Below are 18,989 nucleotides of genomic sequence, written 5' to 3'. Positions count from 1 at the left end.
GTCTTTGGCAGACTGTGTGATCTTCATTTCATTGGGACTGTCTCTGGCAGACTGTGTGATCTTTATTTCATTCCATCCTCTGGTCTTTTTGCTGAAGCTGTGAACTGAGGACCCAGAGCAAAAAACTCATGTCTGAAGAATGGGACACGAATACGGCTCACTTAGTGGTGTCACATTTTGCCAGCTAATAGCTTTATACTTCCGGGGTGGAAGTCCACCTCTGAAAAGTACTCGTGATTATGTCTGGATGGGGTGGACAGAGCCAATGATGTCTGGCAGGTTCCCACCAGCTCTACACTCTCTAAGAAGGTCATAAGAGATGAAGAGAAGGCCTTAGCAGGCACACCAAGCAATAGCTTCAGCTTAGCTGCTGTGGCATGGTTGCTGCTGCTCAGACTAAGCCAGAGTCACCTCAGTGTCAGAAGACTCCTTTTTCTTGAAAACTCTGAGATTTTTCTTTTTGAAAAAATATCTCTGGCAGTGCTTTTGTTCATGTTCTGAAGTAGGCGACATTTCTAGAGAACAGAGTGGGAGCTACTTTATTAACTGGAGTCCCTGGGTGATGCAAATGGTTAATGTGTTCAACTGCTAATGCAAGGCTGGAGTCCACCCAGAGGTGGCTTGGAAGAAAGGCCTGGCAATCGACTTCCATTGAAAACTGTATGGAGCACAGTTCTACCATGACACACATGGGGTGGGGGTCAACCACAAGTCAGAGTTGACTTGACGGAAACATTTTTTTTTTAACTTTCTTAGTCCTTTTAAAATGCATACACTTCTACATGGTTCTGGAGCACTGGATATGTGAAAAATCTCTTTTCCTATCAAGGCACACCCAAAGTCGGTAAAGACAACCTCTCAAAGACTGAAGTTCAATTTTATACAAACTTCGCATTTAACTGGGAGGAGCCAGAGGTATGTAAAATATTGAAGGCAAGAAGGATGTCAAACACTGCAGCAGACAAATTGGAATAGGAGCAGTGGGCTGGTAACAAAGAACAATTAGAAACGATTAATAAGAGGCGAGGAATAAGACAAACCGCAAATGTTGCAGTTGAGACGAACTTGGAACTCAAAGAGATTTATTTTTAAGTCATTCTTCTAAATAAGGATCAAAGTATAGCAAATAATTAATGTACTGTTCTCCATTCATGTCTGCAGCAAATGCCATCTGATGAGCCTTACTACACTATGAAAATGATTTTATCATCACTACTAATAAACGACAACAAACCGCCTTATATTTCTATGTGCTTTATAATGTATGTTTTCAAGCTTAAAAATAGCAACAAAAACTAATTTAAAAGGAGCCTGAATTTCAAGATTTTCTGACTTTTTTAAAAAAAATTGGTTGTAAAATATGCCAGCACCTAATGTCAGCCAGGTTGCTGAAAACCCTGTTCTTAGGAAACCGGGAAGCCTTGTTTGATGTTTACTCCAGCGGCTCCGACATGAACATCAACGGCTGTCTGACTGGGCATGTGAAAATCTGGAACCAATCCTATTTCACAGACACAAACCTTCAGCATTTAGGCACCTAATTATTCTGATGATAGGTGAGTTTTAGCCTGCGTCACATGGCTTACAGCTAGGAATCTGTCTGATAGAGAGTATTTCAGAGCGTGCAACGAACCTGAAAAACCATGCCATAGACATGAAAACACACGGTATCAGTTAAATAGGTTCAAACAGAGCTTCGTTCCTTCAAAAGGCAATTTGGATAAAAAAATAATGTAAGACATTCAACACAGTTTTTTTTTTTTTTTTTTTAATGTAAGTCGTCGTAGAAGTCTACTTTTTCCCGCTCTAAAGAATTACACCATGTTTTTAAAAAGATGGACTGAATTTTTTTATTCTCTTTGAGGATTAATCTAAAATTGCTTTTATTGTTACTTACATTACTGCTGTTCTTAAACACACCCCCCCCACCCATTTTTTTCTTTATTTGGGAATAAAGTTTAAGCTTGAACCTGTGCAAACTGGAGATGTGCATTCTTCCTGCTGTTGAAGGCTGGTTCCAAATGACAACAGCTTTTCTAGACCAAACCAAAAACAAACCCACTGCTGTTGAGTTGATTTCGACTCACAGTGACCCTAGAGGACCCTAGTAGAACAGCCCCATGGAGTTTCCAAGGAGCGCCTGGTGGATTCAAACTGCTGACCTTCAGGTTAGCAGCTGTAACACTTAACCACTACGCCACCAGGGTTTCCTTTTCCAGACCAGTACCCTTGAAATTCAGTCTAGCTTTATGGCTTTTGCTATTTAGACTTCCTATACACCATTTCAAGGAAAAAAAAAAAAAAAAAAGTTCTGCCAATTATTACACATCTGGAGAATATCCAAGTATAAACTATTCTCTGCAGAAAATTCTGCTTTTTGCATATGGTCATAGTAGGATTTTATGAGCCAATACAGAGCTGATAACCTGGCCCAAGACAGTGAAGAAAACTCTTTAAAATCACTCTTTAACTTAAAAAAAAAAAAAAAAGATCCCCCTCTCCCTCCAAACAGTCCATAAGATAGAGAACACTGGTGGGTAAGGTACCTATCACCTATTTTCACATCATCACGGTACTTGGCCAAAATTAGAAGTAAAATGAGCATACATTCATCTGATCTGAAATTGCATGCTGCCTTGGGGTTACAACTATGAAAAACATTTAGGGACTATTTTAAAAAAGAAAGACAGAAAAAGAGGACTATTTTACCATTGAAGCTGATCGACTGCTTGAAACAAGGCTTGATCCTCCATAGTTTGAATTGAGGCTTCCAATTGGCGCATTATGGGATGGTCCCAATAAACTGTGTATATCACTGTGACCAGCAGGCAAACTGGTGGAAGGTCCCACAGCGTGGTTCCGCAACACATGGATAGCATCATCCAGTCTGTCTAAACGATCCTCCATTCGAGACTGCTGTAGGGATTGGGAAAAAAAAAAACCAACAACAAAAAAACATGGAGGTCACTGCTGATGCCTGTTACAGTCACTGAACTATGCTTCTACTCTGGGATTTGTGGAAGATTTTTTTTTTTTTAGCAAGTGAAATATAGTATCAAGTGGCTTCAAAAGCAACTGCCTACACTACAAGGCAGCAAAAGAAAGCTTATCTGGCCGACTACGCTAACGAACGAAGCTTCAGAAACAAACGACTGCTGCTCAGGATGAATTTACCAGTCTACCATGAAGTTACTTCTTTTAGTTTCTATGAAAGATGAAGGCTGTATCTGACACTCAGTTATAGTTGATACAGAAGGACAACCCGTACTTTAGTAGTGATCCTTTGAAATGATGGCAATTTGGGGAGGGATCCTCAAATCCATCAAGTTCAAGTTGTAATTTTGTTTTAAGCGACTAAAGCATGCCTATCTTGAACTGTGAACACATCAAACTACGCTCTTGGACAAAACTTAGGAAATGACATTGTCTGTCCAGGGATAAACACGTGCCCCCATACACACACACATTAGGATTTTTAAATTAAAAGCACATGCCAGTAGAGCTCTTTCAAAATGAATCACTCTTGACAACATAAAAGAACAAAAGTCTATTCTTACAGGCTGCTACAAAAACTGAAATGGTCAACTGTTTGATTTTAAAAGACTTAGAAGTCTGTACAGCTTGAGGATTTAAAATGGCTAATGGGAAGTATAATTAATCGAAACACACAAAAAAGGCACCATCTAAAAGAAATAGTACCTCACAGACATCCTTTAAGAAGGACATTGCATCTTGCAAATGCTCGTGAAGTTGCTGCTCAACTCGATTTTTCTGGCAAAGTCAAGACAGAACAGGAGGCAAAGCACAGGTTAAGATTAACTCCGAAAGAGACGAGGAAACAGCTGATGTGCACGTCAGCATCACGTGTTAGTCAGTTAACGCAGAGACCTGCGAGATCTGCCTGCTTTAAGTTATGAGACGGCTGGGACTTAGCAGCAAAGCTACAAGGTTAGCATCTAAACAGCACACACTTCTTCTATTTGCTTACAAAATATGCAAGAAGAAACTTTTACTTTAAAATGTTCTGTTAGTCACAGAAAAAGAACTTTTTCATGTGCAACTTGGAATTACTGAACCATAAGCATAGCTTAGCATTCCAGTGAATCATTCTTATTTTTTAATTAAACGTTGTAATTCCGTGTTAGAAATGTAAGCATAGTAAGGCAACGGTAGTTAACATTAACCACAAATTCTTTGCGCTCAGTACCTAGGGAGGTTCCTTTACCAGGCGGCCCTATTGTTAAGGGCGTTTCTGCTTGTACAATTGGCACAATACATTCTTTGCTACAGGAAAATGTGGAAAATAATACTGTTTGTGACAAAAATAACTGCTATTATACTTTAAAATTATGATGGAAATGCACTAAACTATACACAGACCATTACATGAGAAAGAGTAAAATACAACCATTCTGAATCAGTAGTACAGTTTTCTTCCCTTTTTTGGTGTTCTAAAAAAAGTTCTCCTCTTATATATAGATAGAAAAGTATAGAAAAATTCAGCTCTAGATTTTTCAGAGAAACAGAAATCCAAGACAGAGTTTTAATACCAGCTGTCTTGAGATCAGAAGCCTGGTGTCCCAGAGAACAGATGGCAAAAGGCACACCCAATGTGTCCTACATTGTTCAACTAAATCAGGCCACTTGTTAGCAAAGAATTCATGTGTAATGCTATCCTACGGTTTCTTCGTTGTTACGCAAGATTTACTTAAAAACAAACAAAACAAAAACATCAAACTGTCACATAAACATGACCTGTCTGTTCCTATGAGGTTCTTACCAGGGAGTGGAGTGAATTTTCATAGCTTGGGGATGAAGGAGCTTGCCCTCCGGGTCTGGGCCACTGACTGGTACCTGTTAAAACCCAAAAGCACCCACACACCTGGGTTAACTCAGTCATCTTGATAATGTTGTAAAGGATGATGGTATTCAAATAACTGCAAATAAATTTATGTGAAAATTTTTGTTCAGTCTTCAGCATACTACTGACTACTTACAAGCCCAACAAAATGTAAACTTCTTTTCCATTATTGGTACAATACTGCAGGGAGTTGAGAAAAACCCTATACTTTTATGTTTGTATATTTTCAGACATTGTCCATATGTATACGTCTCAAGAAAACATGCTTATAATGTACATAATGTTGTACTGATTCCTGCTCCATGGTTTTAGTTTTCAAGATAATGTCATCAAGGACGATGTAACAGGCACCTGTCCCCTACACCGTCATATGCTTAACCACCATCGTCTTGCTGTTGAGCATCCTGACTGCTTTCAATGTTTTGGCTGTTATGAATAATGGTAGTGTAAACTTGCCCCCCCTCTTTGAGAATATGTCTTGAGGATCAGTAATATTTCTGAATTAAAGGGGGTAAACATATTTATGGCCCTTGATTCATAAGGCCAAACTGATTTACAAAATGGCCATATTAACTTAAACTGCCTTTGGCAATGCAAGGATGTACCAATTTCAAATGACTAAATGCATATAGGATTTATCTGTTAAAAAAATTCCCCAAGCATTTATACAGAAACACATTATTTTGTTTGGGAATTATCATTATAAAAACTCTTAGTGTTGTGTATTCTTCAATTCAGAAAAGTAACAAGGATAAAAAATAAAGATGGTAAAAGATAAAGAGGGAGGCAAATTAAGAGTAGGAAAAAAGGCATTAAAAACATAAGAAGAAACATGAAAGGAAGGATTAACTCATTCATGTGATGAGGAAAATGCAGTGTTTTAATGGCCTTGTTGAATCCCAAACAACCAATCTAAAATCTTTACTATTTCATGATTGTGCTTTTGAAAATTAGTTATTTATAGAAAATATAAAGACCATTCAATTACACACACACGCACATGCTTAAGTGAAAACCGGAATGGTACTAGAAAACTGGAGTTGGAAGTTGAAGGTTTACCTAACTTTGCTCACTTATTGCCAGATGAAGTTTTAAACTGTTTTCCAATAGGGCCTTTTGCTGCGTGTCAATCTCGCCACATTCAGGAAGCTGGAGATAATGTAACACTGTGGTGCATGTGTTACCTTATAAAAACTAAGGTAAATTAGGCCTGTTCACTTCAGCTGAATACCATTTAATTATTAAACAACCTAGTAATTATATTCACATCAATCATATACATTTTGCAAGTTAAAAAGTTGGAGGTACATTTTCTTAATAATCTGATTAGGTTCCATTATTAATTTATATGCATAGTGTTAGGATTATACAAAAATTTATAAACATGAAAATTGTAAGAAAAAAATAAATGCTATATACTTCATCAATGAAGAAATATTTTACCTATAAGAAAAATACAAGCTAATTATTTTGAGGACCATTAAAAGCTTCCTGTTAGACGTACAAACGTGATCTTACAGCAGCTATATAAATAAATTATGGACAATATAAATTTGCTCATTAACACAAAGCTTATGGGATAATTTAGTAATTAACAGGTAGAATTTAGCAACCAAAAAAACTCAGTAAGTGACTATATGAAGAAGTCATATAAAAAACAACCAGCCTACAGGTTACCACTGACCAGTGAATTAGTGCTTTCTAAACTCTGATGCAGATTTAAGAATTTTTATATGATTGGCAGGTTAATCATAACTTATTCTGAAAAACACCTGCCTAAATTATCTAAAAAATATTTTCCCTTAATGTTTCCAATCATTTTCCTCCACTCCACCCCCCAACTCCCCTCTTTGGTTGAGCAACTTGCGGTAGGATGCTGATCAAATTACTTAAATCTATGCAGAATATTAACAAATGTTTTGTGTTTAAAACAGAATTGGCAGCATGCATCTGGTTTGCAAAAACCAGCAGTTTTTGTGGTTCCTCATTGGCTTGGGGTTGGGGAATCAGATTACGTGCACTGAGTTACTCAGATAAGGAATCACCCACATCTATTTTGTACAACAGTGATAGAAACTACGCCAATGTTTATCCCAAAATGTAATCCATTAAACTAGGAAAAATACAGACATACTCTGTATATACTCTAACCTATTATTATAAAGTAGGCTGTCCCACTGTAATGTACTTGGTTGAAAAAGAATCCTAACACAGTTAAATCACAGATGACACTGCCATTCCTCTCTCCTACCTTGGTGTGAGAGCCCTGATGCTGTTCAGAAGGGTGTCTATTTTCCCTAATGTGACTCAGGATACAGTAATTCTACTCTTAGCACTTGGGATAAATCCCGATGTCTAAGATAAACATGGTGGTCCCATCCCTGTTGTGAGCAACTGCATTAGACCCAATGCTGGCCAATGAGACACAAAGGCCATCTGTCACAAAAGGATTCTTAAAAGACCAAGGAAGAGACAGTCCTTGTTTTTCTACTGGACATTGTTATGTCCGCATGTGCCTTGAAAGGCTATCTTGCCAATTCAAAGAAGCAGAGCAGGAGACCTGACATACAGGGCCAGGAAATTGTTCTGGCTATGAGCTTCTTGTTATAAAAGATAACAAAAATCCCCTTACTGTTTGAGCCAGTCCAGACAAGAGTTTCTTTTCCTTTCAGCCTGAAGCATCCTAATCGTCATTACCACCATCATCTCACAAATTTCCTCATATTCTGTAGGTAGAAATGCATGTTTCTGATCTGAAAAGTTCCCAAGGAAATTGATGGGGATTTAGACAAGAATGACTGCCTTCAAAGATGTGTGGCTCTGCACCTGAGTATCGGTCCTCGCAAGGCTGCTGAGTCTGATCAACACTCAGGCCTAAGGAATTGGTCAAGTACAGACAGCACACAGAAGGCAATGTTTTCACTCTAGATAACAGGACACCACCATACAAGGAGGGACCACTCCCTGGAGAAGGACATCATGCTTGGGAAAGCCAAGGGTCAACAACATGGACTGACACAGTGGCTGCAACATTTTCAAAGACAGTAATGACTGTGAAGATGGCACAGGACCGGGCAGTGTTTTGTCCTGTTGTACACGGGGTTGCTATGCGTCACAATCGACTCAACGGCACTTAACATCACCACTACCACCACACAAGGTAGGAAATAATCATCATATATTATGTAGGAGCTCTGATTTGCCCTTTTCCTTTCTTCCTCTAACTGTGCCTGTTTTATCACATATGGCTTTCCTTTCTTGCCCTTTCGTTTCCATCTCTGTTCTGCCATCTTGGAGTGTATGTGGGAGGATGTAGAGGTAAGAGAGAAACACCAGATACAGGAGAAAGATACACCTACATAGGACTAGCCTTTGATGTGCTGTTTCAGCAGGAACATGAGAAAGTATTTTTCTTTGATTATGACTGCTGAATTGAAAAAGCCTATTAATACCTTAATTATACAATTCAATAGCCCATCGATACTCATTAATCATCTGAATTAAGAGGGAAAAGACAGTATCGCCCCTTACACATCAAGTACAGATGGACAATGAAACGTGAGATATTACTTTGGGTCATTACTGTTAACATGTGTCTAAGTTTCTGATTCTCCTTTCACTGATGTCCCTTCACAGACGCTGAGGTCCTCTGCAGCCTGCCTTCCTACCTGGCATTAACAGAAGCCAAAGGACCCTTCTGTGGCTACCAGGTAGAGGAGGAGCGGCAGGGAGAACACACAGTGAGGGCTGGTGTGGACACCTCAGATGAGAAAGTCAAAGAGGCTGTGGCAAAAACGACACTGATAATTTTAGTAAAACTGTACCAAGGGGGTGGGCAGGGTTAAATTGACATCATTCTTCCTGTAATTTCAGCCCTCTGTTAAACAACAACTTTAAGTCAATGGGTCTCTTTCATAGTCCTGTCTATGTGGGGAACAGCTGTTCAACTTCTTCTAGACAGCTGAGGCCACAGTGTCTGAGAAAGTGGCAGAACCGCTAATAGCTGAAAGCAGCTGCGGCACTTCATCATCCCACACTGGAATGCTTCTTAGGCTCAATCACAAAGCACAGGTGACGCGGAGAGCACTGGTATCGAGAGCCTGATGTTCAGAAACCCTGAACAATGCAAAGAGGCTTAGCCAAATAAATAAGTAAAACAAAGGCCACACGGACATAACTAATGACTTCATCAGGAAGAGGGTCATTTCAGAGGTCAACCATTGTAGGAGGAATACGGCAGTTCTGCCCAGCTGCCTGCTATCTTTTCCTCAGAACAAACTGAAGCATTTCTTCAGCATGCTCAGAAAAATACAGCCCAGTACAAGTTTTTAAATAACACCTTAACAGGCCCTGGTGGCGCAGTGGTTAAGTGCTCACGCTGCTAACCAAAAGGTCTGCAGTTCGAATCCCCCAGCTGCTCACTGGAAACCCTATGGGGCAGTTCTACTCTGTCCTACAGGGTCGCTATCAGTCAGAATCGACTTGAAAACAGCAATAGGTTTTTTGGTTTTAACAAAATATTAAACATCTTCTTGTCATTTTATTTATTCCCAATGTATCTAAAAATGTCCCATTTATAAAACGAAAAATTGTGTCCCAACGAATTTATACTCTTGAAAAGTACCTAGAACTCCTCAAAGCTAACATTCAGAAGAAAGAAACAAATAAGAAAAAGTAAAGCAACCCTGAACTGCTTATTCATCTCCGCTAACAATATTTACCCACATTCACAAAGAGGTCTTTAGTTTAGCAGAAAAACTACATCATCCCAAAGAATTTATATATATATATATACACACACACACACACACAAAATAACTTAACAACAACAACAAAAAAACCAAACCCACTGTCATCAAGTCGATTCTGATTCATAGCAACCCTGTATGACAGAGTAGAGCTGCCCCATAGGGCTTCTAAGGAACAGCTGGTGGATTTGAACTGCTGACCTTTTGGTTAGCAGCTGAGCTCTTAACCACTGCACCACCAGGGCTCCATAATAACTCTGTACACCTAAAAATAAAGACAATCTGGCAGAAACAAAGTTATTTATCACTGAGTCTTATACATGGCACAAAGTAAATGTGGAGAACAAGAAAGTTACTTTATTTTCTATGCTACCTTATAAAATTTTTAAATTTTAGTTTCATCCTGATTGCCTAATCTTATTTTTATCCTATTATAGCAATTGTCCTTAGAAATCACCACCAATTATTTTAAGATTGAAGAAATAATTACATTCAAAACAAGCAATTATTTCAATATTCTACAAAAATGAACTGAGCAGGAACAGGAAGGCTCTGTTTACATGTGTTTTCTCATAGTCAAAATCCAAAGGATTTTTTTCATGAATATTAATGAATTTTATTGAAAAGCACATGAATTTATGATAATTATTTCCAAATAGCCCTATACATGTTACTAAGTAGTCAGATAAGACAAACACTTACCTGTGAGAGGTGAGGGCGACCCCACTGGTGTTGATGGATTTGATGGGAAACTACTGCTGGTATGATCAGGAGAATAAATCTACCCAGAAAAAGAGAGAAACACATGTGTGACACACAACAGCAAAAACATGAATCCACTGACATGAAGTTATGTTTATACCTTAAAATGTCACCCCAGAGATTCAGGGTAGGAAACAGTTTCATCAATTTTAGGACTGTTTCATCACAGAAATGGTACAGAAGCCTTAGTTTTAAAACTAGGATTAAATTATTATGTACATTCTAATATGAGGAGTAAAATAGATCGTATCTATTACCTTATGATTGTAGCTGAAAGTAACTTAAAGTTTCTAATTGTTGGAAGAGAAAAATGAGAAATGACACCAAGTTAACAAATCTGATAAACAATCTTTCTAGAGTATACCATCTAAACAAGTGGTATCCTTTAAAAATAATAATCACCTTGGGAGTTAATTTTGGGACAGTCTATAAATACAGTTTAAGAGTCAGACAAAGAAAATAACTTCTTAATAGTTACTCCATACCTCTCATTGAAAAAGTTACCTAGTTTGATCAATTACATTTTTGCCAACTTTAGCGCCAAATGACATGAGAGTTGTAAAAAATTAAACTTGCTCTCAAAGGATAATTTGTCACCTTTGAGCAAAGTGAAAAGCCTGGAAAGTGGTTCAAAAAATGTTCCCAAAATGGCTTGTGTACTTCATCTCCCAAGAGGTGTACTTTGAAGAGGATGACATATTTGGATATAGAAAATCTGATATTCTGGCTAAAAGTTTCATGTCAATACTTCATATTTATTTTATATTGCCAAAAAAGTGACAGATTCATTCAGGCTTACCTAATTAATTTAATCAAGTTTACCAAGCACCTAATTAACCAGTAAATTTCTAAGAAGTCTCCTTAATTCAGGCACCAGGGGCCACTAGGAGGTCTCTTCTAGGACAACTATGCCCATAACTGACAGAGTACATCATTCTCACATCTCTGCACAGAGCTCAGGGGACAAACCAACTTATATGGTCAAATATTGTTAAAAGAAAAACTACTTGTGGGTGCAAAGTCATCCAACAGAAATAACCTTGCTCTGAATAAGCTTAGAGATCTAATGAATTTAAACAGGACTAAATCATGGCAGATAGGGGGTTTCAGTGTTGGTTTTCAGGAAAGCATAATGCTGAAAACTCCAGATATTGAGACAGGTTCATGTAAAACAAAATCCCACAAGTCACAGTTAACAAATACAAAGGCTTTCATTTTTTTTTAAGACAGGACTAATTCCAAATTGCAGCAGTCAGAAACTCTATTCTCCTTTTACTAAAAATGAGTATCTGTCTCAAATAAAATACACCAATTTATATGATGTTTATTAAATTATTGTAAATGCCTTCAAACATTAACTTTCTCTTCAAATGGCCAGATCTAGGAGTTGTATATTCATGTCAGAAAGTCTTTTTGGAAAAGCAGAGACACCAAAAAGAGTTCAGAAGACTTTATAGGAAGACTTGGGAACAGAAAGGTGGCATGAGACAGGAGCTGCTGGGTGGTGCACATGGTTACTGTGCTCAGCTGTTAACGAAAAGGCTGGAGGTTTGAGTACATCCAGAAGTGCCTCGGAAGACCACAGATCTACTTCTGAAAAACCAGCCACTCTGATACACGAGGTCCCCATGAGTTGGAATCGACTCAACAACTCCTCTTTTTTTTAAATAAGACCAGTGTTATTGGTCTTAAAATTGTTACCTTCTAAACAAATTCAGGGGGCTTGTGGCCTGCATACATACATTGATTTCTTTCAATCATATAAGTAAACTATTGGGCAAATCTGCTGCAAAAGACCTTTTAAAAGTGTTAAAAGGCAAAGATGTCACCTTGAGGACTAAGACACGCCTGGCCCAAGCCATGGTACTTTCAATTGCCTCACTGTTGTTGTTAGGTGCCATCAAGTCAGTTCCGACTCATAACAACCCTATGTACTACAGAATGAAACACTGTCCAGTCCTATGCCATCCTCACAATTGTTGTTATGCTTGAGCCCACTGTTGTAGCCACTGTGTCACTCCATCTCATTGAAGGTCTTCCTCTTTTTCACTGACCCTCTACCAAGTACAATGGCCTTCTCCAGGGACAGATCCCTCCTAATAACATATCCGAAGTATGTGAGACGAAGTCTTCCCATCTTTGCTTCTAATGAGCATTCTGACTGTACTTCTTCCAAGAATCATTTCATATGCACGTGAAAGCTGGATAACGAATAAGTAAGATGGAAGAAGAACTGATGCCTTTGAATTACCATGTTGGCAAAGAATACTGAATATACCACGGACTGCCAAAAGAACAAACAATCTGTCTTGGAAGAAGTAAGCCAGAATACTCCTTGGAAAAAAGGATGGCGAGACTTGGTCTCACGTACTTTGGGTGTGTTATCAGAAGGGACCAATCCCTGGAGAAGGACATCATGCTTGGTAAAGCAGAGGGTGAGTGAAAAAGAAGACCACCCTTTTTCGGGTCGGAACAGACTTTTCATCGAAACAGACTTGATGGTACCTAACAACAAACTAAGAACATCAACAAAAATATCTCAACATCCCTCTTTATCCTGGAAACCACTTCTTTTTAGATTCAAGGATCAAATAATGAACAACTAACGGTAATTTTTATGAACCTCATCTTGACTGTATCAGTAAGGGCTGATAACAACGATGGTGAGTAGATGAAAAGGGAGAAAAGGTTCAGTTCCACACAAAACTGATTTATCATAAACTAGACCAACTCACTGAGTTTCAGTTTAGTCTTTAAGGGTTAAGTAGCAGGAAAGCACTGGAGAAATAGCAATCCCTCCATCACACCCTCCTGGTTTTGTTTTATTTAGTGCTTACATTACGTCCCTAATTGTCTAAGTTTATTTACTTGTTTATTATCTATTTCTTACCCTTCCTCTAGTAAAACATAATCTCTGGAAGAGCAGGGACTTTGTCTTATCACTGTTGTAGTTTCAGATTCTACAACAGTGTCTGCTAAATGGTAGGGGTTCAATGAATATTTGTTTAAAGATTGAATGAGTATCACTCTTGCTAAAAACCCATTGCCTCTGAGTCAATTTTGACTCATAGTGAACCTTCAGGACAGAGCAGAGCTGCCCCATAGGGTTTCCAAGGAGCAGCTGATGGATATGAACTGCTTACCTTTTGGTTAGCAGTTGAGCTCTCAACCACTGCGCTTCCAGGGCTCCTCATCCTTGCTAGGAATTTCCATTTGAGTTTTTTTCAGTCCTTGAATGCATTTACCTAGGTTCCATCTCTCTTTTACTCTTCCAGCAGCCCTAACGTAGGTTTCCCCAGAGTTTTAGTCCCAGTTTTCTTCTGTATTTATCTGTGCTTTCTCTTGGTAACATCATTTTTTGTAAAGTATCCACTATCACCACCTCCCTGTGAATGACTCCTAGATTGACATCTATATTCTCATGCTAGTTGCTGGACTTCTCCATCTGGACATGTTCGCCTTTTATCTCATGCTGTTGTTGTTTTTAGGTACCATCGAGTCAGTTCCGACTCATAGCAACCCTATGTACAACAGAATGAAACAGTTGCTATGCTTGAGCCCACTGTTGCAGCCACTGTGTCAATTCATCTCAAGCTAGGTACATCTAAACCCAGACTTTGCAATACCACCTCAAGCTTTCTACCCTTCCCATCTCTAGTCTTCTATCTCCTCAACCTAGGTTAGTGTCTGCATTCTCATGCTCACCAAAATCGCTATCTCCCCAGAAGTAAATCCATACATACATGGTCAATCGATGTTCAACAAGGGTGCCTGGCGAAATGGGAAAGAGTCTCTTCAATAAATCGTGCTGGGAAAATTGAATGTACACATGCAAAAGAATAAACCAGGATACATGAAAACCATTTCAAAATGGATCAAGGACCTTAAAACATTAAAACCATAAAGTTCACAGAAGAAAATGTAGGGACAAAGCTGTGGTACCTAGGTTTTTGTGATCAGATATGACAACAAAAGAATGAGCAGCAAAAGACAAAACAGACAAACGAGAACTCATAAAAATTAAAACATTCCTGTTCATCAAAAGACTATCAAAAAAATGAAAAGACCACCTACAGGGTCAGAGAAAATTTTTGGGAACCATATATCCATAAATGTCTAATACCCAAAATTTATAAAATACTTCTACAATTTAACAAGAAAAAAGGCAACCCAATCAAAAAACGGGCAAAGGACTTGAACAGACATTTCACCAAGGAAGATATTCAAGCAGCCAACAAGCATGAAGAAATATGCTCAAAGTCATCAGCCATTATGGAAATACAAATCAAAACCACCATGAAATACCATTTCACCCCCATAAGCATGGCAAAGAGGAAAAAAAAAAAAGGTAAATACTAGGTGTGGGTGATGCTGTGGAGAAACATGAATCCTCATCCATTACTGGTGGGGATGTAAAATGGTATAGCCATGTGGAAGACAATTTGGCAGTTCCTCAAAAAGTTGAACATAGAACTACTATATGACCCAGCAATTACACTCTTAGGTATTTACCCAAAAAGACCTGAAAGCAGCAACGTGAGCAGACATACACATATCAGTGTTCATCGCAGCACTATTCACAATGGCCAAAAGGTGAAAACAACCAAAATGTCTATCAACAGATGAATAGATAAGCAAAATGTACACAATGGAATATTATTCAGTCATAAAAAGGAATGAAGTCCTGATACATGCCACAACATGGATGAACCCTGAGGACATTATGCTGAGTAAAATAAGTCAGACACAAAAGGGCAAACACTGTATGATATCACATGAAATAAGAAAATTCATACAAATAGAAAGTAATTAGTGGTTACAGGGGAAGGGGTTTGCTTAGAATACATAGAATATATGCTAATGGTGGTAGGATAATTTGGAAAGGAGAGAGCAATAATGGTTGCACAACTGGAAGAAGGTAATCAATGCCGCTGCAGTGTTCATGTAGAAGTTGATAAAATATTATGTGTTGTTGTTGCTGTTAGGTGCCATCTAGTTGGTTCCAACTCATAGCGACCCTATGCACAACAAAACACTGCCCTGTCCTGTACCATCCTCAGAATTCTTGCTACGCTTGAGCCCACTGTTGCAGCCACTGTGTCAATCCATCTTGTTGAGGGTCTTCCTCTTTTTCGCGATCCTCTATTTCAGCAAGCATGATGTCCTCCTCCAGGGACCGATCCCGTGAGACACAGTCTTGCCATCTTTGCTTCCAAGGAGCATTCTGGTTGTACTTCTTCCAAGGCAGATTTGCACAATTCAAAGGTGTCAATTCTTATTCGGTCTTCCTTATTCACTGTCCAGCTTTCGTATGCATATGATGAGACTGAAAACACCATGGCTTGGGTCAGCTGCACCATCGTCCTCGAGATGAATTCTTTGCTCTTCATTTTGTGTTGTTGTGTGTTTATTACAATAAGAAAATATCACTATCTCTCTTCTACCTGTCCACCATTTTCTCTATAATTTTTCTGAACAGTGCCCTTCTTTCTCACCACGATGACACTACTTAATGCTTTTCCTATAACTTGAGACTGGACTATTTCAGACCTTATATGTCCAGTTACTTCCTGATTTCATCCCATACATAATGGACTGAACTATTGTCCTAAATCACAGTTTTGAACAGTTGAATCCCATGCAGTGTTTCTTGTTACCTACTAAATAAAACAGCATGACATTTAATACATTCCATAATCTGGTTGCAAAAATATCTTTTTGCTGTATAACATTATATACCCTATTATCCAAACGAAGTATTTTTTAATTTTTCTGAACACTGCCTGTTCTCCTTTCAGAATGCCTGTTTTTAAACTACTCCCTGTTGGAATTCTACACCACATCGAAGCCCAGCGTGAATGTCACCTTCCACTTGGCACATCATTTTCACTACCTTTTGGAATAACCCGCACTTCTCTCTGGTCTTTTACTTCACTCGGTGCCCTAACATTACTGTTATCTGTACGCCTGTCTTGTCTTCTCTCCTTGATGCTAAGCTCACTGAAGACAGGGACCTTCCGTTGTTCAGCTTTGAATCTATCACTGTCTGGCATTGTTTTGCACAAAGTAGGTAATCAATATATTTTTTAAACAAAAGAGATTAAAATGCACTTGAAATCTACTACAACACTTTTTTGACAAAACAAAAGATCAGTAGATTAGTCTCAGTATTTATGTAACGGGGTTCAGTAACGGAAATACCAAAGGAGAAAAAAGATTTTGTTATAAAGAGGAACTCATTTACAAATCAGTTTTATGGCACGAGCTTTGAGAACAATGATCTGATGAGGCCCCACTATTTCTGGGAAGTGGTGTGGCTAGGCTATGCTGCCAACATCACTGTGTGAGGCAGGTATGTGGACTTTCAGCCCGTATTTTCCCTGACAACTCTGCCACTACAAGTGAACAATCCCCAAGCATGTCAAGAACTGGTTGCAGCTCCTTTATTTGAAAACAGGAAGAGGTTACACTTTAGAGTCATATAGAATCACTACCTTTCAATGACTAACCAAAATGCTCTGATGCTGTATGTAAAATAAGTGTATGAATTTTCAAAAACCACCGTTCAAACAGACAAACTGAAGATGTCTTGTGTATAAAAGCATCATATAACGTCTGGTGTTTTTCCCAAAGCATCTTCTCCACTCACCACCCCTTTCTCCACTTAACCATCACATTCGCTGGTCCTGCTCTGTCAAAGACAGTGGTGACAGACAGAATTGTTATCAATATTCTTCCTAACTTACAGATAGCCCGGGAGTTGCGTGATTTCTCTAGTTCCTTTTACTTCCACAAAAAGAATGTGTCCGTGGGGAAAGGAAGAGCAACACAACATAAAAAGAACATGATAACGCAGCCTTTTGGATCATAGATCATTTTATTCAACTTTATCTAATTATTTATTCTCCTCTTACCAAATCACATAATAATATACTATTCTATAGACATTGCTGTGCTACTTTTAAGAAATTATAAATGTAAGGTTTCATTTGGCAAAGGAATATTCTAAATCAAGAATACATTTCTTTTCGGACTCTCTGGCCTTAAAGAACTCCTACGGTGGTGTCTGTAGGAAGAAAAAGAAGTCACTTAAAAAATGGGAACGAGGGTGATTTAGAGCCTAGAGCGTAAATACAAAGTAAGAGCTCATTCCACATGCAGCCCGTAGTCCTGTACTGTTAAATGACCAATGATGAATAACTCCCGATACCTTCTGCCAGGCTTAAACGGTGATAGGCCTCATTTTACCGCAACAAACGAGGCTCCTCCTCCCATCAGTCACGGTCCATTCCAATCAGCAGGGTGCCAATAAGCCACAGGCTAATGAAAAGGGCCTCAGACAAAACAGAAACAACAGCTCCCCAACCCAACCCTGGAACCGGGAGCCCAATTTTTTAAACACTGCAGTGCACATTTCAGTTAATCTTTATTATGCTAATGTTATTGAGTGCAAGGAACAAAGAAACATTTCATGAATGACTTTTAAACATCAACTTCCTTGAATTTTCTTTTCTTTTGTTAGAGACCACTGACCATTTAACTATCCAAATTAAAACACACACACGCACACACACACACACACACACACACACACACACTTGCTCTGAGGTAGAAATCAAAACAAATGATCACAAAGAAGCCTGATACAATCAACAAAGTTAAACAGTCCTCCCGTTGATCTCCTCTAAATTAAAGACCAAGTGTTTTGATATGGTATTAGGCCCTGAAATAAACCAGATGTTTCTTCTTCCATATAACTCTCCATGGGCACGATCTTAAAGGGTTATTGTCTGGCAAATGTTCAGGGAAACACATCAGAAATGGCACGAATACCCAGATTTTCCTTTTCTTCTATCTACCCTAGTTCATTATCTAAACTAACACATAATCCACAGGGCTTTGGGAACTTTGTGTAAATACTTTCATGTACAATTCTCTTTCTTGCTATCCTGAGATTAAGACCACAATTATCCAGGCTTAAACCTAAAATAAAGGAACCTTTGCAAATGTATTATCTGGCCTTACATGTTTAATCACACAGTACTCTGCGTGCTCTTTAATACTTAACTGAAGAACAAAGGTTGCACCCTCCGATGTCTCACACACAACAGCCCTGCTGAGACACACATCAGACAACTGGGAGCTAGGAATAACTTCTAATGACCAAAGCATGTTTCTCCATCTAAAACCAGATGCTGCGTTAAAAATGTCACATTCTGTGTGCATAAATTTTTGTATGAGGAACTAACTTGAACTGTAAACTTTCACTTAAAGTGCCATTAAAAAAAAAAAAAGGAAAAAAAAAAGTCACATTCTAAGGAACTTAAAATCTCCAATAAGTCAGGGTAACCATTTCCAAAGATCTATAACACCTAAGGTGAGCTGCTGATGCACGTCAGGTCCTCAAGGTTATCCTCGTTAAGTTCCTTCCTCTTACCTCTTCTAATCCTTCCTACCCCCAGACAGGTAATGCTTTTGTTTTCTGGTACATTTTCAGAGCTAAACTTAAACATGGAGTAAAGTGAATGTGAGTCTGTAACAGGACTTAGAGAGAGAATGTGTTTGGGGGAGGTGTCTGGGCCTGGGGAGGGGCCGCAGATGGACTGAAGGAAGGGATC

General features: G+C 38.6%; 1 protein-coding gene across 11 annotated transcripts in view; it reads right to left on the bottom strand.

Annotated features, from left to right (window-relative positions):
- TCF12 (transcription factor 12) overlaps positions 1-18,989 on the bottom strand; it is a 340,913-nt gene that overhangs the window by 28,661 nt on the left and 293,263 nt on the right. For 5 of the 11 annotated variants that reach the window (XM_049905316.1, XM_049905314.1, XM_049905320.1 and 2 more), the window contains 4 exons: positions 10,312-10,390; positions 4,781-4,854; positions 3,700-3,771; positions 2,710-2,916 (listed from right to left, as the gene is read on the bottom strand). In XM_049905316.1, coding sequence (XP_049761273.1) covers positions 2,710-2,916; positions 3,700-3,771; positions 4,781-4,854; positions 10,312-10,390 — 432 coding nt within the window. The remainder of the gene's footprint in view (positions 1-2,709; positions 2,917-3,699; positions 3,772-4,780; positions 4,855-10,311; positions 10,391-18,989) is intronic. The other 6 variants (XM_049905318.1, XM_049905317.1, XM_049905325.1 and 3 more) reach the window with 3 other exon arrangements.

Source organism: Elephas maximus, chromosome 13 (genome assembly GCF_024166365.1).
Source record: "Elephas maximus indicus isolate mEleMax1 chromosome 13, mEleMax1 primary haplotype, whole genome shotgun sequence".
NCBI lineage: Eukaryota > Metazoa > Chordata > Mammalia > Proboscidea > Elephantidae > Elephas > Elephas maximus.
The sequence above is the reverse complement of the archived record's forward strand: the minus strand, read 5'-3'. Positions and strand labels throughout refer to the sequence as shown.